Source organism: Pezoporus wallicus, unplaced genomic scaffold (genome assembly GCF_028554395.1).
Source record: "Pezoporus wallicus isolate ANWC-B61680 ecotype Strahan unplaced genomic scaffold, APGP_CSIRO_Pwel_v1 contig_5922, whole genome shotgun sequence".
NCBI lineage: Eukaryota > Metazoa > Chordata > Aves > Psittaciformes > Psittacidae > Pezoporus > Pezoporus wallicus.
Genome location: NW_026637228.1, coordinates 1,209,001 through 1,234,957, shown reverse-complemented (window position 1 = coordinate 1,234,957; position 25,957 = coordinate 1,209,001). Strand labels below are relative to the sequence as shown.

Genomic DNA, 25,957 nt, shown 5'->3' with positions numbered 1-25,957 from the left:
TTCTTTTTCTCTCTATCTCATTGATTTCTTTCAAAACAAGGGACAGAAATACTGGTGAAGTATAAGAATGCTCCTGCAGTTTTCAATGGGTTTGAATGCACACTTTCCTTCCTATTGAAGATGCATCTTAATCATTTACAGTGGTCTCCTGAAGTTCAGTTTAGTGCTGATTGCCAAGTACTTCTTAATTCTAAAATGGATTTGCTTATTACTCACTTTTCTGTTTGATTTGTTATGATTATTACTCAACAAATAAGTAATCATGAAGATAACTTGGTTGCCATTCATACTTTGTCAATGAGAAAATTCAGTGTCCTGCAACATGTAGAACACCGTGTAGGAAGGCGTTGTTCAAATCTTATTTAGGATTTTGGACTTTATGTTTTCTATTAGTTTGTTCAGACTATCAAGCCTAAACAGTTGGTAAAAAATATCTTGCTGGGTTCTGAGCAAAGCTTTAAAAAATCCCAAGAAAATGGAAAGAAGCTTTCTATAGGTGCAATTGCTTTTCTAGAGTTAAGATGTAGGATTTAGTCCCCTCACTGACAGATATTCTTCTTGTCCAATTTTAATTGATTGGTTTTTTTTTATTTATTTAGTTCATCTAACCGTCTCTTGCTAAAGGTAAATTAAGAACTACTGGAAAAGAGAAGATTTTGTACCTTCTATTTCTATAAAATACTTGAGGAATGACATTTTCTTTGATAAACCTCATCTCCCATCAGAGCCTGTCAAGTAATTTTCTACTTTAAAGGCCACTTTGTTCATGTGGAATAACTTTCCACATAGTGAAAATTTAAAGAACTTTTCTTGCCTACAGGTATGTATAACTCTCAGCCTAGGATACGCTTTGTAGATTAATATGACCTTCAAGGAGTCTGTTTACAACTATCTCTCTCAAAAAAACATCAGCCTATAACATGTAGTATTACCACCAGACAAATGTCAGCCCCTGCAAATAAATCTTCCTCTTGTTTAGGTGATAAAGTTAAGTGCTTCCATGAGAAAATGGAGACATTCAGTAGGTGCAGTTCTCCATGTGTTTTCTTTAATTCCTCACAGTATATTTGCAATTATATTGTTGTTCCTATATTAAAAAAATAACATTATCTGAATGTTTAATGGCAGCGGTTTGCTTCTTGTCCAGTGAAGGAAGATGGCAGTCTCTGAAGTGATCCCACTTGCTATGGTGCCTGTGATTCCATTTTGAAAATGAGCTTTTTTAGGCTTGACATTTAAAAAATGTCAACTGTGCTATTTTTAGAAAATAATTTGGGGAATTGATACATGCATTGGAATTTTTTGTTGTGACATCAAAACAAATAGCCCTGGTAAAGCCAAAGTACAACCAAAAAAGTAGTGGCAGATTTCTGCTGGATTAAATTTTACGTGCTATGTTACTTCTGAGGTCTACCTCCAAAAATCAGTTGTGCTGCAGTTAGACTTTTCCTCTAGATCAGACATTTGTCACAGTTCAGTATCCATCCATCTCCTGCCTCTTTGGCCTTGTGAAGGTAACAAATGGAATTCTGTTTGGCTGCCTCTGGAAAAGATGAGCAGCGATTTGGGTTCTTTCATATCTGTAAGAAGAAGCTGAGCACTGGAATAATTGACCTGTCAAGAAGCAGGCAAGGTGTTCTCCACAAGCCAGCAGCAAGGGAAATGAGAAAACGGTTTAAAAAATGTTATTTTTCAATGTGATCTATTTAATAACTGCAGCAGTGTCAGACAAGGGCCTTAATTTATATCATGGTGCCAGCTTACAGAGTGATATTATCAGAGAGAGGAAACAGAACTGTTGTGTACATGTATGCGTATACACATAGAAAATGAGCTAAGTAAAATATTTTATTTTATCATTTTCACCATTTCTTTCACACTTGCTCTAAGGATAGTTCATTTCTTTCTTTTTTTTCTGTTTCTGCAATTACATCCACTGTTTTAAATCACTTTTGTGGAGTAGTATTTGTTCTGTAGATTGTTTGTCACCACAAAAATATAGCAGTCGGTAATGGAAGCCTCCTTAGTTTTTATCAGCTGTGACTGCGAATTCCTTCTTGCCTTAGTGCAGCTCTTAAAATGATACTTTCAGCTGCGTTCATCAGCTGCAATTTCAATTTTGCTTCAAACTTCACATCTATCATCTAAAAAAGCCCCAAACTGACACACACTGGTAGAATATTAACTAGAATATTCATGCAGTTTAAACGCAAAGACAAATGAATATAGTATGCTTTTCTTTAAATGTTATAGTATTCATTTTACATTTCTTTAGAATTTGCTCTCCCCCTTCTCTTTCTTTTCACATATTCATATATAAGAAATTGTTTTTCTGAATGTGTTTGAGGATGAAAGTGAATACATTTCAGCAAGTTGTTCCATAACACTTAGAACCAAAAATGAGTTACATAGTGCTAAGCGTTGTCATTTTAATGATTATTATTTTCACATAAGATGTTCTAATTAATATTGCACCCATGCATTTATTCATGGTTTGGTTGCTATTAAATAACTTGGAGACTTTTAAAATGCTATTTTTTTTGCTGTGTGGCAAATTATTTCAGTTGCCATGTGTTGTGGTTTAAACCCAGGACACCACAAAATACACAATGCAACTATTAACTTCACCAATTTTATGCTTTGCGCAATGGCAAGGAATAGGCCAAGGCCACCCTTCTGTGCTTCACTTGAGCTGAATAAGAGTCAAATTGTCCACAATACAGCCCCATTTCTCCCCTTCAGTACAGTGTTTCTCTGTCATGCAAGGTCACAAGGACTCTACCAAGCACTATTTCCTTTGCAGCTGAACCAGCATCTGAAAATGTAGCTGACAAAACATTCAGTCTCACAGGACAGTAATGCATGTGCTATTTTTCATCTAAAGTATTTTTTCTGATGTAATGTTGTATGGTCTCTTGTCCCCACCCCCGATATCATTGTTTTAAGCTGTGTAATTCCTGCCACAGGCTACTCCAACTCTTCAGGGTTATCAGGGTAAGGATTTTAGCTCAGTTCCATGGGCCTCTGCCAGGTCAAATGATGAGGAGCATCTGAAATGGGAACACAGCCAGTCTCAAAGAGGCCACAGGGAACAATAAGAAAGTCTGAATTGACTCAGGAGACGGGAATAGTCCTGATATCTGTGGCTGTGTTTAATTGTATTAACTTGCCAGGCTTTAACATAGTTGCCTGTGGCTCTCTGCTTCTCTGAGAAGCGTGGTCCAAGGATGTTCATGCAGTTAGGAATATCTGTTAAAGATAAGACTAGAGTCCTGTTGCCATGGAACTTAGCAGTGAAGGAGTCCTCTCTGAATAGGAACAGTCTAGACCTGAGGACTGGAGTCAGGGAGCTGTGACACATGACCTGAGATGCCCAAAACCAGAGGGCTATCCAGTTTTTAAATTGGGGGCAGGAGGAACAATAAATATTTTAGGTTTTGGTACAAGGTGTACTATAAGTCTCCAAAATCAGCTTCCATATTTCATATTAAATGTTTTAAGGTCATATTAAAGGTGATGACAAATACATGGAAGAAAAGTTCCATAAGGAGTTATTAAACACAAAGACATCACCCTGGAACAGAAAGTATCTAAGCAACAGGCTTCTGTGAATTGGAAAATTGTCCTGGAGAGTTATCACTGTATGCTTGATTTATTAATTCACACTTTCCTAGCCTCTTTCTATTAGTTTTATTGAAGACTGGATAGATGGACTAGGGTAAATGGACTAAATGGATCCTAGGACTGGTTCAGTGCAGCTTTTATGGATATTTTTTTTTTCCTCAGGGACTATACATCATTAATACAATACATTCGACTTTGGTGACTTGGCTTGCCACTGTGGTGGTTTTAACACTTGCCTAGAAGAAAGGGAGAGGAGAAACAGGGCTGCAAGAAGTTTTAGGTGACTGAGGGCCATATGCCACAGCCCTCTGCCATGGCAGCTATAGCTATGGTGGGAGAGCCCCCACGTGGAGATGCAGCAGATGCTCACAGAGGGGACTGTTCTGTAGCAGAGCTGCTGTACCACTTCCCAGACAACATGTGATGAGCCAACAGAAGCACCCTGCTGCTGGTGTAGCTGTAAGAGGGGTTTGCCAGCAGAGCTCTGATCACTAACAGCTATAATTTTGTTTTTCCACACTTCTAGCCAATGTAGCAGGGCTGGCAAGCAATTGTCTGGTAGATGTGGCCTTGATACACAGTGACCAGCCAAACAGCTGTGAATGGTTGAACTGAACAGGGCTCTGAAGAAAAAGCAATTTGCCTAGGGAAAAGAGGACATAAGTATATATCTGACCTAACTCAGCACCTCCTCTGTTCACTGGTATTTAATGTAAATCCCTGAACACTTTAACCCTTTTCCACCTAGGACTTGCAAGGTTTTATGTTTAAAACTCTTAAGTTAAATGTCTTTGTGAAGAGCAAATAAAGATCCTTAGATGCTTGCCACTCACATTATTATTAGGCCATGTGGAAAAAGAAGAATTGAAACACTTTTCAGCCCGAGTGAAAAAGCCTTACGTTATGACTAAGTTATGACTTAGTTGATATGCCTGTAGGTATCCATGTATATTACAGAAAACAAATGCAAGGGCGAGAATAGTTCCAATGCAAAACTAAGAAATTATAAATAAATGAGGACTGATTTGTATTGCTTCTCCATTGCCACAAATTCCGCATTGTCATCCAGCTATGCTTCTCTTCAGAAAGGCACTTTTCAGGATTGTCAATGCCTAACAAAATGTGCACACCTTGGCCTGCAGGGAGCGTGAACTTCGTATACTGTCTAGTGTAGTTGCTCTTACACTGCTTCAGCAAAATTTGTGCTCTAGCAAATGGATTAATGTCTTGCTTCTGTTTGTTCCCTCTCCTTGGTGTAGCTCCGAGTGCCCCTCCTCAGTCTGTTACTGTCCTGACAGTTGGAAACCACAACAGCACAAGCATCAGCATCTCCTGGGATCCTCCGCCTCCAGATCACCAAAATGGAGTCATCCAGGAGTATAAGGTAGAAATAATGTCTAATGGGAGAGTTATGTGTGGAGGAGACAGCCTGCTTGATTTACAAAACAACAGTGCTGTTTATGGATTTAGATTCTGACAGTATTTACAGCTGCCCATATAATTGTATGGAGACTGCTTGTTATATCAAAAGCAAAAATGAACTAGATCTGGAAGAGAGCTGTAATGGCCAGCTAGTTTACAGTACTTCTCTTTCTTGCTTTTCCCTGCTGTGGAAGAAGGAGGATTTTTGTTAAGGGCCTCTGCACTCCCAAGGCAGGCAGTGAAGCCCCTGTCTCAAAGTGCCTTCAGTCTGACAGAAAAGCTGCCAGAAAAGATACCTGTTCTTTCCTCTGCAAAACTGCTAATCCTAACACTTCAAGGTCAAAGTCAAGGACTGTGGCTCTGGGAGAATACACAACTTCCTCCAAATACTCTCTCTGTCAAGATTCACAACTTAAAAGTGCTAGGTTATTTGCTTTGAGGTCGAGCACCACTGCTATATCCAGAGTTTGTTATATGACAGTTTCCTGCGTTGGTTGTATTTTTTCCTTCTTTGTGGCTGTGGTGGCTCAAAGTATCCACTCCCTATATACCATCTTAAATTTTGCTGTAGTCTGTAATTCCCCACTAGGCTCACTTTTGTAAAGGAATATTTTCACAACATGGCAACAGTGCAGTGTATTATTGGCAGGGGGGATGACTGCGGAGAATCAGAAAAGGTTCAACATTGTCACCAGCTTGTGACATGGAACACAACTTGTACATCTAGCATGAAATCTTTAGTTGAGATAGAGCAGGGCAGCTTTCTTGACAGTCCCATAAAGGGTGGAAGTGGTGGATGCAGCTTATTTCACGCAAAAAGATGTAATTTTTTTCCACTGTTGTATCTTGGGGGAGCACAGCATGTAGAAGAGAGAAGGTGCTTGACTTTTAAATCAACTAATGGTTCAGCCTTTTCCAGTGTATCGCTTGGTCAGAGGGATGCAGTAAATGCTCACAATCATAGAAACATAGACTGGTTTGGGTTGGAAAGGACCTTAAAGATCATCTAGTTCCAACCCCTCTGGCATGGGCAGGGGTGCCTCATACTAGACCATGTCGCCCATAACTATATTAATGCTTAGCATAGCACTTCTTTTGTTTTGCTTTTAGTCAATATCAAGATTTATTAATCCCATTTTTTTATTGATCTCATTTTCATATCAATTAATAATTAGCCTTTGCTTTAATTAATCTTGATACTGACTCCAGTATAAGACAGTATTAACCATCAAGGACTTACAGGCAAATAACTAAAGCCCACTTCTAAACCACACATATGTACATAGGAACCAAAGTGACTGATGGTTAATAAAAGCTGTGTTCCAGGTGAGTGCTCAGACCTCTAGGCTGTTTATAAAAACAGCTGGAGTCACTGCCTCTTACATCCCTTCTGTGTTCGATTGGGTGGCTGCCTGATTAGTGAGCTGGCTACAGGGAATGTAGTGCAAATAGTCTAATAGTTCCTTGAGTATAAGATGACTGCTGAGGTTTTACAGTGCATTTTCTAGTGAATTGAATGTAGATCTGTTGATTCTACTGCAAGCATCATAGCGCCTGTAAATTCATTTATGAATTAAATGCCCTTAATTAGGGGCATCTCATAACTACTGTAACCTAAAACCAGGGCAGACAAGGAGTGAGAGAATAAGCACAACAGTTTCTCACCCTAAAGCATTCTGGCCTGAAAATAAGGTCTGCTGGAGCTTAGAAAAACAAGGATTTCTTTTGCCCTCCAAATCTTCCTCAGTGTTTCACAGAAAAAAGATAAGGTGAGAAAACACTGAGGCGGGTCAAAAACAAGTGTAAAGAGAGCATTGCTGTTGCTTAAACACACCACCTGGTTGCTGATAGTGGTTCCACCCAAAGTGCTTTCTTTTGCTATTATAGGTATGTAGTGTACATGTGGTATCTTTATGCACTGATTTTCTTGAGTGGTAGTAAATACTTTCTTTAATAATACAAAAACAGTATATGCAGATAACACTAGTTGAAGAAGAATCTTTAAAAGGTCTTAGTTTTGAAACTTCTTGGGAAATGCCTATGCAAAAATGCAAGAGAGACATAACACTGAAGTCATAGATCTTTCTCATCACAAAATGCCAGTTGAGATTACAGTGTTTTTTCTGTTTAATTAGAGAGACAGGAATTGATACCTAGATTCTTGAACAGTGTAAGTAATCACAAAACCAGCAGTAAAAAGTGAGTTTGTACTTAGTCCATTTCAGAAACTTCACATATCCCTGTTGTGCTGTGAAAGGAAGTAGAAAACTATTCTGAAAATAGTTTCTTCTTTAGTACTTTAGGAAGTGTTTCAGCCTGTGCTTATATTATTTGGGGTCCTTTTGCTATTCAGTAGGAAATTACGAATGTTGAAAAAAAAGTGGGCCTTTTTCCTAGGAAAGGTTTGGTGGTAATCATATTACTGAACAAGAGTCCAATTATTGTATAATGCCTCTTTTTCACTTGGATGATTCTGGTCTGTTCTAAGAAGCGTAAGCACAGAACCACGGAGAGCAAGAGTCCAGAGAGGTATTTGCTAGCAGTCCTTGCAGCTGGCTCAGTCCTATGTAAGATGGTATAGCTTGCATCATCGCAATTCCAGCTACTCCTGGGTAGTAACATTATTAAGAAGTCCAGTATAAGTGATTCTCATGCAATACCTTGGTATGTCATATCTATGTGCATTTGTTTATATGTATGACGAATTTCGTATTTTTTAACACATCAACTTTTGTCCCAGATCTGGTGCCTAGGTAATGAGACTCGATTTCATATCAACAAAACAGTAGATGCAGCCATTCGGTCTGTAATAATAGGTGGCCTATATCCAGGTATTCAGTACCGCGTGGAAGTTGCCGCAAGCACCAGTGCAGGCGTGGGAGTAAAAAGTGAACCACAACCCATAATAATTGGTAAGTGAATGTCTGTTTTGTTGTTTTGTTTTGTCCGTTTCAGCTTTCAGAAATGCTTTCATAAATCACTTCTGGAAGCATAAAAATCCACGGAGCAACAGACGAGTTTTGAATAGAGCTAGTTAGTTAGCTTTTAACGTCTCACTGCCTGCTGATGTTGTGTCTTCTCTTTGTGCAGAGTTCTCACAGTCAATGGAGGGAAATGTGTTCCTGAAACATAGGAGAAAATGGAGATAATCTAGTGAAACGGATTTAATATTTTTTTTTTTTCAAATTTACCACTTTATCAGCTTGATGGGTTTATGGAACTGACAGATCCAGCTCCCTTTTTCTCCTGCTCAGATAACTGTAATATTGCCTTACTCATACCATTGGTGCCTAAGGCACTATTTACAGCTGGTTTTCTGAACATTTGAAGTCAGTGTTTCTCAGGTATCCCAAGCCCAAGCAGACAAGCTTGCTCTATCAAAGAATAAGTAACTTCTACTCCAAATAGAGAGAGCAAAGGTAGTGTTATCATCCGTGCCTTTGAAATGACTTTCTCAGTAGCAGTTTCCATGCTGAATTAATTTCCTGACCCGAGGGAAACCCATATTCTGTTTCTTCTGAAGTTCTTCTCAAGTATAAAATATAAAGGCAGGAACAATATAGGAAGGATAAGAACATAATAAAATATAACATGTTTAACAAGACCAAATAGAGCTGTGCAGGGAAACACCTCATATGACTATGTTGTTGCATCTGTATGACCTAATTTTGTTATTACTTAAATGGGGTTTTGTTTGCTTCTTTTGTTTTTATTAAATATTTTCTTTCTAGAAAATCTTTTCAAGAGAATGTCCAAAACATGAACGTGTTATGTGTAGACCTTTAGAAAAGGCCATTCCCTAAGCATTGCTTAAATGTTTAATGATATGCATGTTCCCTGTGCATCTAAACAGCATTTGGGGTATGGGAGCTTTGAATATATTGTCACTGGAGAAGGAGTGAAGAGTGGATGTGAAGATAGCACTGGTTTTTGAAAACGGCAAGCTGCAGAAAGGCCAAAGAAAAGAGGAGGGGAAAGTTTTGTAGAACTGAAAGCAAGGAATTGATTTTTGAAAATGAAAGAAACCTATCCTCTAATAGGCCGGAATTTTGGTCCTCTGTGTAAAGAACTGATGTTGTACAACTAGTCTGTCATTGCATTCTCTTGAGAAGGACTTTTTTCCTTAGAGAGTTCATTGAGTGAGGCACTAAACACACGGGGCTTGTTCCAGCAAAACACTTAAGTGTGTTGCATTCTAAGCATGTGAGTAGCCTTGTGTCATGTGACGTGTTGTGAGTTAAACTTGCACTAAAGTGCTTCACTGGATGATTCCAAGAATGCTCAGCCCTGCATCTGGCTACAGCCCTTCATCCTGACTTTTTCCTTACAAAAAGTGACTAGTATAATCAAGAGTTAAATGCGAAGATATCTGCGTTCCTGCAGAAAGGAGAAAAGGGATAGTAGGATGCAAATAGAGTACAAAAGAAAGCAAAAGTTATTTGTTATTTAGAGACTTAATTTTGCATTGTCAAACTTACAGTTATATTTATTTGTTCCTTAAATGATTCCAGAATTTCTGCTTCATCAAGCTTGTCTGGTGGCATCTTTGTATGTTTAAGAGTCTTGTTCATGAAACAAAGGAGAGTCTTCTCTGTTTGGGTTGTGTTGCTGTTCACATCTCTGTGCTCCCTCTTGGGAACCCAAAGCTGGGTGTGGTTACGGTTACTCTTATGGTCTGTATCTCTTTTTTCTTTAGGTCCCATTTTTCTATTGTTTCTGAATTGCTGGCAGTCATTTCTAGGACACTAAATTTGCTTGATAAAGATAACAGTTTTAAGGTATTACCATTTCTGGAAAATCTGAGTGGATACCAGTCAGTGTTTGACTAAGAATCAAGAATATAAAATAAGAAATTTATTTTTTAGGTAAATTTAAAAAAAAAAAATAAATACATGGATTAAAAGAAAGCTAGTGAATAAACCTCAAAGCGTCATAATGAAGAGGACAACATTACTGACTGATTGTATTTTAATGTAGTCCTATATGGTCTGATGCTTAGCTATACTATTTAACAGCTTGCATACAGAATGAACAACTGCAGAAATGCTGAATTATGGAGAGAGCAGGTCAGTGATGCAGAAGAGTTAAGCAGTGTTGCTAAACAGCATGACTTTCACTGTCATGAAGTACGGAACCCAGCGTATAAAAAGAAAGATGCTATTCCTAAATATAGGATATGTTTTTCTAAGAAGAAGAGTTTTGGTTTTTTTTTCTGAAAATAACTCATTTCCATGGTGGATAGTCTGCTTCTGACTTCCCAGACCAACTCTAGATGACAGACCCATGACAATCCAGAAAGTAAACCCAGGACAATATGAAGCAGTAGGAAGTATGTTACTTCTTCAGTTAGAAATTGTATTACTGTTACAGGAGTCCTATGCCCATACTTCAAGCAGGACATTGAAAAGTTTTGTTGAAGGCTCAAAGAGAATCAAGAATAACATTTTTGTGATCCCTATTGGTATACTAAAAAATTTCACTTGGAAAATCTGAAGTAAAAATGGAGATAACAACAATGTTGGTGAATGGTATAGCTGTTATTTCTCTTCATCAGTTGGCCTGTTCAGTTTCGCATTCCGTCACTGGCGTAATAACATGAGGAACAGCTGCAAACTTTCACAGTAATAGGTGCAATTGAATCTGATGTGTCTAATTAATTTTTAGTCCAACAAATTAGTTTTGTTCTTCATTACTCTCCAATGGGAGGAAGACATTATATTTCATTATGTTTTTGTCTTCAGGAACAATGGAGCGTTACAGGTCGCACACTTCCCATGTCTATGTTGTAATTAGTTGAACTGACAGCATAGTTACCAAAACACCTGCAGTATATAAAATAGTGCAGTGGTACCCTGGATGACATATTTATTACTTCTGCTTAAATATTATCTAAAGAAATACAAAATTAATGCCATTTGTTTTCCCAAACTCCAATAATTGCATGAATTTTATGAAACGTCAGTGGGTAACATTCATCTGTATCCATTTATTTTTCAGTCATCAAATTCACAGGCCATATGTTATTTTGACATTTAAAAGAATTATTAGTTTTGCAGTTGTAATTGCTAGGCACTGAAGGGCAAGAGCAAACAGCCAGATGGAAAACTTTAGAAGTTAACTTGGAGACAGATTGCGCCTTCCTCTAGAAGAGAGGGAGAGCGTAAAGTCCACTGAAAGCTCTCCCCAGGTTCTCTGCAGTTTGCTTTCACACCCTGCGTTCTCTAAAACATTAGAGAAGAAAATGCGATCTTCGGTCTTTTTGAAGGCTTTAGCAGGAAGCAGTTCTTTTCTTGAGTGCTGGAGCATTTGCTCCCAAAGCTGGTGCCCCTGAAACGCTTCCCTGTCTTCTCTTGTCCAAGGCAGTACCACTGCCTCTGAAGCAGTGCTGACATAACCCGTTTCCTCACTGTCCCACTGCTTTTACCTCTCCTCCAAAGGGCACAGAAATTAACTGACAGTTAATGGCAATTACAGCAGCATGTTTCTACTAGAAAATCAATTGTGTGCCTGGAAGAGTGTGCCATAGAGTGCCTCCTTCTATTATAGAATCATTTAATCATAGAATAGTTAGGGTTGGAAAGGACCTTAAGATCATCTAGTTCCAACCCCCTGCCATGGGCAGGGACACCTCACACTAAACCATGTCACCCAAGGCTCTGTCCAACCCGGCCTTGAACACTACCAGGGATGGAGCATTCATAACCCCCCTGGGCAACCCATTCCAGTGCCTCACCACCCTAACAGGAAAGAACTTCTTCCTTAGATCCAATCTAAAATTCCCCTGTTTAAGTTACCCCTTTTCCTGTCACTACAGTCCCTAATGAAGAGTCCCTCTCCAGCATCCTTGTAGGCCCCCTTCAGATACTGGAAGGCTGCTGTGACGTCTCCATGCAGCCTTCTCTTCTCCAAGCTGAACAGCCCCAACTTTCTCAGCCTTTCTTTGTATGGGAAGTGCTCCATTCCCCTGATCATCCTCGTTACTCTCAGTACTTCCTCTTTCAGCACTGGAGTGCATCTATGGATTAATTCCATGGGCAGAATAAAAAGGGGAAATCTGATAATGGAGCTACCACTGCCTCCCTTCTTTACCTTGCAGAGTTCCTCACTGAGTTGTTTTCACTTACTGCATCAGGACTGGAAGCCACCTGGCCTTTGGCAGTGACAAGTGGTAATAGGAAAGTATAGGAAAGGACAGATAAAGCTGCAAGGCCCTGATGTTAGGAATGCTTGTCAGCATGGCCAGTATAGACATGATACCAGTACTGGTGTACTGCCTTTTTATACATCAGCAGGTGTTGTTCTGTCAGCATCCTTCTGTGGGAGGTATTTTGTTTGCAGAAAGCCTGTTTTGTTTCCTGCACAGAAGTACTGAAAGCCAGCCAAACTCTAGCACAGTTTCAACAGTCTGTTTGCAAAAGCAGACGGTCATCATCACTAAATATTGACATGGTGCTGAAACACAGAAAGCTTAATAAAATCACCAAGATCATTAACAGAGTGATAGCAATGTAATGCAGTGCATCACCTTTCTTCCTGAGTAACTCAGTCCAGCTCCTGAACACAACTTAGAGCCTGAAGCTGTGTCTTGGCTAGTGCAGAGCCAGTCCCTGTGCCAGGGATGCAGGCTAGGGCAAGGCAGGGACACTCAGCCCAACAGGCCCACTGGGATGGTTTCTCAATCACAGCTTGACTGCTGTAAACTCTGGGTCTCCTGCAAAGAGGTGTCTGTGGAAATAGACTGGAAGTGTCAGACTTCTCACATCTGCTTTAGCCAAAGACCTTGTTTATTTGCTTTAGGCTGAAGCCAGTGTGCTGACAGAGGAGCTGTTCTGTTGAAAGAAGGAAGTGGTAAATTTAACCATTCCTGAATTGTAGAAGGGGAATATGAACATTTTTACGGCAAGGCGTAATGCTACAATACTTTAATTTTGGGAATTACCATTTTGGTGTTGCATTGCCGTACTCTACCACCTTTACTTTTGTGCTCTAGACTCTCATAATTGAGAACCGTAGTATTTTTGTCTCAGTAGAGTGGCTACTCTTGCAGTTCTTCAACATGCATATGGGCATCTGATTAATACTGCAGCACATTTCAAGGACTGAGCTATCTACGTGCTTTTGCTGGAAATGAGGGCTAATTCTTTCACCCATTTCAAAACTGCAGATGTGGGCAGCTTAGATCAAATGTACATATAATCATTAGTCATATGTTTTGCAGAAAAATATTTTCCTCATTTCCTAATTTTAAACCTAACCCTTTTTTGACAAGGGAAGGTTTGCAGTAGAAAAGCACTGTCTCTAGACCTAGATGCTTTAGAATGTATTGAATTTCCAGTCACATTTTTTAGGAGCATTTGTTTTCAAGCCAGACACTGAGTTTTTCCTTTTAGGGAAGTTCCCTTTTAGATAAAAAAGGGGAGAAAAAACAGTAGAAGTGTCTACTGAAATGTACAGTTTTATAACGTAACATACATAATTTAAAATCCTATATAGTAATTTTTCATGCATGTCGCTTTAATTGGTATTCCACATCATAATTATTTCTTACGGGTTGATGTTTAGAATTTTCCATGCATAGTCTAGGTGAAAAAAATAGCATCTGGTGCTGTGATTGTTTAGAGCTTACAGTTAAGTACATGATTTTCTTCTCTGTGTCGATGCTGGTGCACTTAACATTTGTATGGATTGTTTTCCACATGAAATAATCGCTGCAAAATGCACCTTTCCCCCAGTTGAAAATACATATATGTTGTTATTTCTTTTTAATTTGGAAACTTCAGCATGCTGCAAAACCAAATGAGTTAAGTAAGAACTTATGGCATGCTGACAACAATGAGCGAAGGAACTGTCTTTTGATGTCGCAGCATATTTTGTATTTGGGTTTCTCATTTTGAGATAGCTAGTCATTAATTGCTTGATTTATTTCTTGATTTGCTCCCCATGATCCGTTTTCTCATCGTTGTATTCTGTCCATAATTATGTAAAAACAAACCAACAAGCATGTACATTGTTAAAAAATCCGCTCTGGACTGACATCTGTTAGATTATTTGGGAGAGTCCTATAGAGCTATGTTTTCAAATGTATGCGTGCAAAATCACTGTGGATGATGGGTTTACTTTCTAGAAACACTAGTTTTCCAGGTGCACACTGATACTCATTAAAAATCTCCTACTATGGATAATTCTTTTGAGGTGCATTACTGTTGGGTTTTGGGGTTCCTTTATTTTCATTTGCAGTACTTGCTCCCTGTTTGTATTGCAGAATCCCTAATAACATCATTCGGTTGAATTTCTTTTGTGCAGGAGGTCGTAACGAAGTTGTCATCACTGAAAATAACAACAGCATAACTGAACAAATCACTGATGTTGTCAAACAGCCTGCCTTTATAGCTGGCATCGGTGGTGCCTGTTGGGTAATTCTGATGGGTTTCAGCATCTGGTTGTACTGGCGCAGAAAGAAGAGGAAGGGGCTCAGCAATTATGCTGGTAAGAACGGTAACTATTTATTACCATCTCATCAGGTTCTATTAAACAGGTGCTGTTAAACCTACTTTAAAAAACATGTTGAACTTACTTAAAGGTGGCCTGGGTGAATTTTGTATGCTTGTTTTAAATGTATGCTGTGAAAATGCTGGTGTATGAGAAGCTTTAAATGCATTGCTCGGTACGCCATTTCATCATTATCATAAGACAGTCTTTATTTTTACATCTCTAGCACATCTAGCATAAGAAAGTGCAGAGAGGATTAACTATTCCTCTTGCTTCCTGCTCAGAAGGCACTCTGTTAGCAGTCTGGCTCCATTTATATGCTCAAATGTGAATTAGACTAGACCCTTGTAAGGAAGGTTAGAAACAGTATTTGGTCATCTTCTTCATTCCCATGCATTTCCATGTCTTTGAAGCCATGTGCATGGGAAAAGAAAATGGTGATACTAAATTAGTGACTCCATAGCTATACCTAGAGGAGAAGAGAGTGATGAATTAGAGAAGTGTGGTCAAAATTTACCTATGACATAAGCCTTAAAAAGTGTTGTCTTGGAGGCAGAACACCTTGGAATGCCCTCACAGTGTGATCCCTCTTGGACCAAATGTGTTGTTCCAGCTACAAATTAGTTTTTGAAAACCACATTTAGAAAAATAAATACATTTGCCAATTGAAAATATTTTCTTCTTTCCCAGCCTGTTTGTTTTCTGTATTATTCTGTGCTTCTGGATTCTCATAGATTTTTTTAGGAAAAAAAATGGGTAAAATGGATAACTCTGAACCCTAATTTAACACCACAAAGCTGTTCTTCAAATATCAGGGTAGGTTCTCTTGTAGTGCTTATTGACATTTAAAAAGAGAAATTTCCTTTTTGAGCAAGATTTGCACAGTTGAGGACACACCGTATTTAATGTTGACATGTATCACACTAAGGTTACAGTAGCACTCTTCTCTTTTCAAGTTATCACATGCAAACCCATGGACTCAGGTTCCTTAAGTGGATGAGCATCTCTAACAACTTGCCAAAACACCAACTTTCATTCCCTGCTCTCAGCCCTCAGCTTTAACCATCATCAGACTCACCAATGTCCAGACTGGGCTCACTAAACCGAGAGGAAACTCTTCTATGTTGTTTTTCAGTCCTTTCCGCTGGATTAGTTTTCCATTGGCTTAGTGAAACAAGGCAGCCCAAGAAGAAATCAGATGAGCAGTGGAAGCAGAGGCAGCAGAGAGCCTTTCAGTGGCTCTTGGGCTGACTTGGTTTTTGTGGAACCTCATCTTGCATCATTATGTATCATTCATAGGTTATGCTTTTTGCTGAGGTGTTTTCTGATTTCCTTTAACAGCAATGACTTTTACTGGCTGAGAGGTGGGGTGGTGTTAACTGAGAAACTAATACACATCACACACACCTACCCATCTGTTTCTATGAAATACCAGTCTAGATCCCAAGATATTTCCTATTAGAAGATAGCTGTACTATTACTGCTCTTAGGGAGCAGTCCTATGGATAAACTTTGGACACAAACTAAGACAACTCTTTTTTTTAAAGCAGAATTATTAGCGCTGTGTGTGAGTTGGCATGTTGTGGGGTGGGAGGAGAGAGAGATTGAGAGCAAAGTCTTGTATGCTTTAAAATGCATAACTGTAAATAATTATAACAGTCATAAACAGTGTGTCTCCTGCAACTCATTCCTTCTCATAATGTTTGCTGCATCTAATTGTGGTGTGAACATTGCATCTTGCCACAGAATTCCCATCTTCAGAATTATGAAATAGTGTATGCGTTCAGCAAGGGGAGTTGATAACAGATCATACTTCAAAATTCATCCTAATGTTCACGATTTGGAGAACAGCATGTCCACACATAAAATCTTCAAATAAGACTGTCAAAATACACTGCTCACCTTTCTAACCATCATTTCTCATTGGCTGCTGGCTGGTTAGTGCTTTAAGCTCGACTGTTATGCCCTGCTTATGATATTCAATCACAGCTGAGTAAATTCCTGAGGAATCTCTGCCCTGCAATTAGCGCTTATTATCAGGGTGTGTAACTCACAATGTGTTTGCTTTCTTGTTTTGCAGTTCAGTCCTTCACCTTCACCCCTGCAGGTACTGTCCATTAGTCTGTCTCTTACCTCACCAACACATCATTGCAAACATTAGCTATCTTAAGTGTTTACAAACATGTGAGAGATGCAGAATTAAAACCAAATACAAGGAGGAATACTTATGCTGTCTCTCTGTGATCAAAACATTGCATTCCTTCTCCTAGTGATTCCAGGGTACCATCAAATCTATCACCATTAATATCAGTCATTCTAATTCTGCATGCTTCTTACTCACCTAACTCCTCAAAATAATGCAGTTTTGAAAGTAATTTGCAGGACAGGATGCTTGAATTAACATAAACAAGCATTAATGTAAATAACTGAATTTTTATTTTAAAGCTCAAAAAAAAAATCTCAAACATTTTTAAGATCAAACTGGAGAAATGGAACTTTCCTTTCAGCTCTTAGTTGTGCATAAGTCAACCTTATTGTGAGGTGTTAAAATCTTCAAGCAATCTAGCGATTAACCTATGCACGCCTTGCTTTTACAGTGGTTTTGAAATGGAAGTGTTTGCTTTTTTTCCTGCCTATCCAATTCAAAGCTGATATCCTAGTTTTCATATCTATAATAAATGTGGCATACGGGAGACCATCATCATAAGTGTGATTAAAGATAGGTGAAGAATAAAGGAACTGTGGCTGAAACAGCAGGTTGCAAACATCTCAGTCAACATACGGATAGTCAAGAAAAATAGAGCATACAATTAATAGTACTAATTAATACAAATAATTAGCTTCTCTCATACGTAAGCTCGAGATTCAGAACTCAAAAATAATTACATCTCAGTGGTCTGGTATAAAAGGCTGATAAATCTCAGCATTTCCCAGTAGAAGCCTGTAAAGTCTTTTGCATGTAGCTTGGCCCCTCGGTGGCACTTACCAAAGCTGTTTCTTCTTCTGTCCCCTCTGCTATCCTGTCATCTATGTGATAGAGGCTAGTCTTCCTACTGCACTGCTGAACCAGCCTTCATGCTCAGCTAGCTGCTTTCTCACTCTTGCTTGTATCTTCAGCCACAGCCTGAGTGTTTAGCTTAGTAGGAGAGAGCAGATGACTGTCAAGGCAGATAAGTGAAGGTGATGGTGTCTGTTCCAGGGCCCTGTGACATTGTGAGGGAGAAGTGTCCTCATGGAGAAGCTCTGGGCTCTCAGGAATTGCTCCTCTGGCTTCCAGCCAGGTTTGTTCAAGTTAGTCTAAGCTGTGGCACAGCACATGCTACCCTAAATGCTTTACTTGCTTTTCTTCGAGACACAACATGGGATTTTTCCAAAATGAAATAATGCATCTTTGCATTTGCATTTGGTTCCTTTGATCATGCCAAGGTCAGCTGTCTGTAACTGTGGTGAGTTTTTTCCACTGTCTTCATAACATAATTGGCATGGCACGGGGTTGTGCTGGAGCCACAATGACTGTGCATGATTCAGTGTACTTGATCCACATGTACTGGGCAACTAAGATATGTCAGAGGCACTGCAAAAATTTCCTTTAGAGAATTATAACAGCACATAGTTCTGTTTCCTGGCCTGTAATCATTTCTGGAGGTACTGAGAACCTGAGTCATCCAGGAGTCAAGTCCAGAAAAAGATCATTATTCTAATAAACCAGTTGTTCTTATGAAAGAACAAAGTCCATATTTTTAATCTTTACATACAGAGTTCCCTAAGAAATATTGCTAGTTCTCTAGTATTTGAAGAATTTGCCATTGATAAGATCATTTAGACCAATATATCTATGCTTATGGAGGTTTGACAGCACTCACAACTGTATGTTGTTCCCTGTGAAGTTATGATTCATAAACAGTTCGGTTTCAGATCTAAATATTTATAGGTAGTGGTATGTAGCTTTCAGAATCTCATCAGAGGCAGCTGTCAGTAAAGTTTTGTTAAATATGAATTTATCCTAATATGCTCAAATTTTAGAAGGTGCACAGTTTTTGTTCAGACATCTGCTTCCTTCCGAAAGTTGCAGAATGTGCAGATTTGACTGTGTAATAAAGAGAATCAAATGTATTAGTATAACATTCATATACTTTCTATTTCAGACACAAAACAAAAAGTTGTTTGTTTCAGTTATTTCTGATGTAAATAGGTTTTTTTGTTTTGCTTTGTTTTGTTTTTCAGCTGTATTTGCATATATGTAGAACTTAAAGCACTAAAAATAGTTGTTTTAAAGTCTGGATTTTGCAGTTGTATAATTACTTGCAAAAAATGTTCTTTTGGGTCATTTTCAGATTATAGGTGATTTACTGGGACTGTTTTATTATTTCTGTTCTGTTATTAGGCTCCAAAGAGATATAATTTCTGCTGTGTTACTAAAGTACTATAACACTCTGTGTAGGAGAAGAGCAAACAGCAAATATCACAATTGGTAAAGACTTACGCCAAAGAATGAAGTTAAAGTCATTAAGCTTTCTGTCTTTGTGACAATTTTAAAAGCACTGATCAATTGCTCAGATGGTCACAAATAAAGTGGCATTGAAAATTGTAACTTCTTACTTATTTTGAGTAGTTACTGAGCCACAATTCTGTAAGACACTATTCCTCCACTTCCCTTTCCCCCTTCGTGACTCATCAGGCACTGATGGCGATACCAGTACTACAAAGCATATGATTTTTGGCAATGTTTGTTAGATTACTGCTGGTGAGTAGTAGTGTCATCTGCAGCTCTACAGGACTATTTTCAGGACTGTGACATATTATCATCAAACCCAAATCTGGCACAGAGAAATTGAATATAGTTGTTACCCATTTTCAGTTGTCTGAAAAGTGGTATCTGAGTAATTATTAGATGAATTATTTTGTTCCTGTAGTACAGTGATGGAACAGAATTTGTTTATTTTGTACTGGAAGTTGCAATTCTCTTTTCAAAGTTTGGTATAAGGATTTATACAACAGAGGCATGGAATCCATCTGTAGAAATAAGAGCAGTTTCATTTATCAGCTTATCTTTCCTGCACCCTCAGTCTCATTGTGCCAGAACCCACTCGCTTGAATACTCAGGTGTTTCAAGTGTTTAGACCATCAGTCATGCAAGGAAAGTAAACACATATTTTCACTTTGAGTAGGCAAGCTTATGTAGTGACTAGTGCTCCTTGGGATTAAGGGTTTCATGAAACTGAGTAAACAAAACCAAATTAAAAATAGAGAGTTATGGAATGCTACACATTTTGTGTGCAGCTCCTGAAACCATTAAAGAAGGATAAATTGTTTGACAGAATCATCCAAAACTAGACAGAAGGTTTGATGGAATTTTATATGCTGATTATCTGTTCTGAGCTAATGCTTATTAAAAGAGGATTAATCTACATTCATATTTGAGGAACAGCTTATCAGAAAAAGGAATGAGACTTGGCTGGCAACATTAAAGTTTTCATTTGCAGTAGCAAAATGTGGCCTACTAGAGATAGGCATTCAGAAAGCTTTCTAAAGCTTTCTTGCCTTAGAATGTCAACTTACTATACATTTGTATTTTTCCAATTCTAGCAGGCATGAAGATTAAGTTCAGCCTTGTGAGATAATATTAGTAAATGGCTTGGGTACTTCCTTATATATTTAATAAAAAGCATGTGAAAAGCTCCTTAACGTATGCTGTTCTTCGTACAAATATATACAATATAATTTACTTAAATATTTATGCATTTAAAATGCACTTTGGATTATATTTCTGCATTTTTACAGTCCTTGAAGTATAAGCTGGTGGGGATTCCTTCAAAATCTCTCTATGCAGAGGTTATTTTTTCATCTTCGTTTGAAAACCAATCTCATCCTTGCAGGTCTTCAGCCTTTCTAAGAACATATATCAGGTGCAAAGACTGCTGAAAGAGCTTTTTTGCTCCCTTGGTGATAAAAAGCAAGGGAGATAGGTGGGTCAGGGATAGGGAGATCCTTCCCCTCCTCCTCTTTCATTGCCCCTTGAAATTGCTCTGCTTCTTTTTTGAAGTGGAGACAGGATGAATAAAGCCAGCTGTCGGTGTGTTTTATTTTTACAGTGACATCTACGAGCCTGCATTGCATTAAGTATGCTCCTATTCAGGCATTTAGACTTGCTTTGTAATTGCAGAAATCAAACTGCAGGCAAAAAACCCTGACAAAATGTACGGCAGGAATGATAAACATAGTGCTTTTGTTGGCAGCCTGACCATATCTTCTGTTGTTAGCTGTCTTTCACAATATTGATTCTAAAAGAAAGGCATCTTCTCTATCCCAGCTTAGGTAGCCCATTTATGGATGGCATCAGGAATATGACTTTTTTTTTCTTTACCATCCTGATATGTCCACATTTCAAGAGGAATTTGCCTAGTTTAGTTGATATTCTGAAGCCTTTTATACCAAGAATAGTAACTAAAATACTTTCTTGTTTATTTTCTCATGAAGATTATAACCATCCGTGCACTGGTACACAGGGTGGAGGGTAAGCAAAAGAACATGTATTCCTTCCCAGTTCCATACACATCATGTAAGCCAAGCACAGTCTTTGCAGGAAAAACAATGTCACTCCAAGACAAGTTCTTTTTTTAATAAACTAAATTGAACTTTTCTTCTAAAAACAGTGTTCATGTTGGGAGGGTATAAGATTATTTTATGTAGGAAAAAGCCAGGAAATAGTTACTACAAGCAGTATACACAGAAGTAAATGGTGTGATACCTGTCTCTTCTCAACATACTCATATGCCACAGCCAATGTACAGCAATTACAGCTCTAGCAAAGAGGTTCCAATGTCATGTCTTCTTGATGTGTTTCTCACAGCATACCTTGGAGTTTTTTCCATACCTCACTACACAGAAAGTAAAATGTGCCTGACAAACACTGCTGCAATCTCATACTAGCTCCCCCATTTCAGCTTTATTTATAAAGGTACACAAGGGATATAAATATTTTGAAGGCCACAAGTATTGATATTTTTTCTCCCCATGACATTAAATTCTCACACACCTGTATGTGCTGTATAAGCAGTAAGAATATTATTTCAATAGCATTTCTGATAGATGATAGTTTAAACAACAGCATTAATCCCAAGTAGGTTTCAGAAAATATGTTTTACTAGAACTCCCTTAAATCTGTAAACTTCATTTATAAGGGTTGTTAGCGAATGCACCGTTGTTTCTCGCTTTCCTTATTTCTTGTCGCTTTGACAAATGCAGAAAGCTGGAGAAATGGAGTGTTAAATTTGAGGAGGAGGAGAAAGGAAATAGTATCTAATGTGCTTTGGCCAACACACTTTTAAACATAGGCAGTACCCACCTCTTAGCATATTCACACATGATGTCCACAGCACCTCAGATTATTCATCTTTAAGCAATGAGAGGTACAGTCATTTGACAGCGTATTAGAAGCTATGTGAGTGAAAGTAGCATCAGCTCTAAAATTAATTAGCTGCAATGTTTTACCACATCTTGTTTTTCAAAGCAGACTTTTATTTAGTACTTCCCATATTTTGCATTTTGATTTTCTTTTCATTAATTGGTTTGATTACATCCTTTCAAAATTCAGCTATTAACCATCTTGATGTGACATATGACTGCAGTGATTTTCTGATATTGATATTAGTCTGTTCTTCAGTGAAGGGTAATTAATCACCCTACCCAAGCGCTCTTCCAGCAGTGCTTCCACTGGGGCCGGTGTTGTCCCCTTTGCTGAATGTGAAATTATCCTAGGAGTTAATAAAGTGACAAGGATTCTATAGGGTATCAGAAGCATTATCCCAGTGGATTTATGTCATTGCTAATTTTTTTAATGATCACAGCATTTCTATTGGCTGTAGTAATTTTGTCTGATTAGAATGGTGTATATGCAAAGCCTAATCTTGAATCAGTCTAGTTTGGACTAATATTTGGAAAATCTTGCAAATACTCTGGGACCTATAATTTAATGATTGGAATGCCTGTGTTACAAAGGCAAATAGTATTTCCTAACTGAAGCCAATTTGAAATTAAACTGACCACAGACTTTTCCATTCCTCTCTGAAATTCAAACCCTCAGCTTGTCAGTGGCCTGTAAGGCTGCAGGTGTCCAGGACACTGATATAATTTAATAGTCTGCCTTATCTATGCCTGACAATAAATAATGGAATATTGCCACTGAGAATGAGAGTAGTCTGTTGGCCTTGATTCAAAATATTTGCCAGTGCTTCAAAAAGGAGCGTCAAATGTTGTCAATTAGCATCTCACCAGTAATGTGGGTTTACCTATATTGCCCTGAAATGTAATCCTGTTAATAAGAAAGATAAGGGAGAGACTATTTTTTTTCAAACACCCATGAATGGAGCCATAAAAACAATTGTCTCTCTCTGAAAATGTCCTTGGCATCCTTCATGGCAAGACTGGAAACACATTTTTTTTCCCAGTGATATTGGAGTGTATGCATTTATGTGTGGGTCCTGGTTCTTATACTATACTTCTAATGGAAACAGTGCAGCTCTATGCTTTTTTTCACCCCATCAGCTCTAATAGAGCTGCCACCTCTTTGTATTTGTCCTGGGAAATGGCATATTTGTGTGGTGACATTATATTACTGCATTACAACATGGTATTAACTCACTGGTGCAATGTCATTATGTACTGAAGAAAAGCATGCCAAGAAAACAATTTCATCACATGGCTCCATCTTGCAAAGCAAAGTCATATGAAGGGGCCCATGGTAAATTCAGGCCTTTTGCCCAGGCATCAGCTTTGCCTTGCAAGCTACAGAGCAAATTGATGTTAATCAATAACGTGCAGTGAAATCCAAACCAAATTGTAACCCTCACGTGTTTGATCCTTTTCTTACCATTTCTGTATTATGTTATGTGATGATGCCAAGAGGCCTTCGATCTTGAACACTGAGCAGTTTGAATTGTTACTTTTAATTATTACTAATTAATTTTTCCCTGTCTTATATGTGTGTGCGTGTGTGTGTGTACGTTTGTTTCGTTTTTCCAACCAAAACACAGTCACTTTCCAAAGAGGAGATGGAGGACTAATGAGCAATGGAAGGTATGTTTCTTTGTATAAAGGTCTTTCCATTGTGTTCATTGTTAAAATTAGGGATCTGAAAAATGCTATAGGTGATGCAGTTGGGTCATAACCGATCATTGGGAAGACTGACAACACTAGGAGGACTGACAACACTACTAGTTCAGTAGCTTACCATAAGGTTTAATGACCTATCTTCTGTGCATTTTGGAGGAATCAAGCCCAGATGTTTCATATCTCCCAGATGCCCTGGAAGAAATGAGTAGTAAATATCACACAGAATGTGTTAATTTGTTAGTGGGATGTTTACTGCATTAATTAGACATTAGCAAATGAATTTGCTGTTGTTTAAGACTCCTTATTGGCTCCCCTTAAATTGCTGTGAGTGAACAATTACACTTAATCGATCACAAAATAAATGATTCATGGATGATGAATAGGCTTTAGATTGATAGGACTGGATTCCACAACTTTGGCTACTCAACTGAAATTGATAAAAGTTGATAACAGGCCCATATATCCTCATCTATTTTCCCATTGCCAATATGGAGATTGTAATTAGGCCCTGGTAATAACTTCCAATCTCCTGTTTAATCAATATTTTAGCAAAAAGAGATTAGGCCTAATGAGAGCAAGTAGATGTGGCAAGAAGGCGGCTGGGTCTTCTTATTGCCGTTGCCATAGAAACCAATGTTTCTCTTAGGGATTGTTCCAGGCAGGGGTCTATAACGTACAATGATCGGAGATGTTGCTCCAACTCCATGAGTGCATTAATAACCTGGAAAAGCTGCAGAAGTGTGGACAGGGTTTTGTTCTCATTTAGGGGAAGGGGATGTCTGTAAGAAATTATTGTTTTCCCTGTTAAATACAAATACAAACAATCCACCTGCCTTGCTAAGTTTGTAGCTGTTTATCCTAGAGTGAGCAAGACATGGTGCCTTATGGCCCAAGTGTACCTTCTCTTTCAACAGACTCGTTGTTTAATACTGCTCTCAAAGCTGGGAATTACAGGGATATAAAAGCCATGCACTAGTGGCACTTAAAGAGAGCTGTGGATTTTCCATTTATCCTACTCAAACCTGCTTGCCTCTAAACTGTCCAAGAGTGCTCAAAGAAAGAGTTACCAGCCTGCAGATGACAGGCGTGCATTTGGGATGCAAGGGGAAGAAGAAATAGTAGCCCAGAGTCCTGGAAATGGCTGATACGGAGCAATCAGTTTGAGTGGTGGCTCCCTTGAGGTGATAATTTATCATACAGCCCTGGTGTAGGATCCCATGATGGTGCTGCCTAACCCCTGTTTCACACAGACAACGGAGTTCATTTGGATTCTGGCAGAATCACGACAGATGCCTAGTCCCACTTCTACTGACAAAGTTGATTTGTATGTAACCTTAATTAACTGCTCAAGGTCTTTAAATCATCAAAGGCTACACAATTTTAATTTGAAAGAAATGGAAGTTTCCTAAACTGTCTTTTACCTACAGTGTTAGGAGAACAGTGATATGTTCTCTTCAATCATTAGTTGTCTCACAGATACTTTAATTTTTTAAGTGTCTCTATATATATTTGTATGTATATCTTTTTTTTTCTATTCTGCTTCAGTCGACCAGGTCTGTTGAATGCAAGTGACCCCAGTTATCCTTGGCTTGCAGACTCTTGGCCTGCCACAAGTCTGCCGGTAAACAACAGCACTAGTGGACCCAATGATCTTGGCAATTTCGGTCGCGGAGGTAGGTTTCCTTTTATTAATTCACTGTATAGTACACAATAAAATCATAGAATGGTTTGGGTTGGAAGGGACCTTAAAGAGCATCTGCTTCCAACACCACTGCCACAGGCAGGGACACCGTCCACTGGACCAGATTGCTCCAAGCCTGTACAACCCTTGAACACTTCAGGGATGGGAAAGCCACAGCTTCTCAGGACAGCCTGTTCCAATGTCTCACTACCTTCACAGTGAAGAATTTCTTCCTAATATCTAATAAAAATCAATCATCTTTCAGCTTAAAGCCATTCCCCCTTGTCCTGTCACTACAGGCCCTTGTAAAAAGTCCCTTTCCAGGTTTCTTGCAGGCCTCCTTAAGGTATTGGAAGGCTACTATAAGGTCTCCCTGGAGCCTTCTCTTCTCCTTCTGTTAATTAATACCTATGATAAACACTGGGTAGTATTTTCATCATTATAGTTATTTCTATGTTTGACTCACAGTTTGATTTAAAATTGAGTTTAGAATGCTTTGTCTCTTTCTACTTCATTAAAATGTAGGTCTAGTTTGTAATTTACCTCACAGTGGTGGACAGGGTTGCTTATTATCTCAAGAGAAAAGTATCTGTTGCTCAAACTCATTACCTCTTATGTGGAGATGAGCAA

The 25,957-nt window shown here is 38.5% G+C and overlaps 1 protein-coding gene across 19 annotated transcripts in view; it reads left to right on the top strand.

Moving 5' to 3' along the window:
- ROBO2 (roundabout guidance receptor 2) overlaps positions 1-25,957 on the top strand; it is a 1,076,913-nt gene that overhangs the window by 1,005,223 nt on the left and 45,733 nt on the right. For all 19 annotated transcript variants that reach the window (XM_057404328.1, XM_057404327.1, XM_057404343.1 and 16 more), the window contains 5 exons: positions 4,884-5,008; positions 7,787-7,958; positions 14,350-14,532; positions 23,568-23,610; positions 25,192-25,319. In XM_057404328.1, the coding sequence (XP_057260311.1) occupies positions 4,884-5,008; positions 7,787-7,958; positions 14,350-14,532; positions 23,568-23,610; positions 25,192-25,319 (651 nt within the window). The remainder of the gene's footprint in view (positions 1-4,883; positions 5,009-7,786; positions 7,959-14,349; positions 14,533-23,567; positions 23,611-25,191; positions 25,320-25,957) is intronic.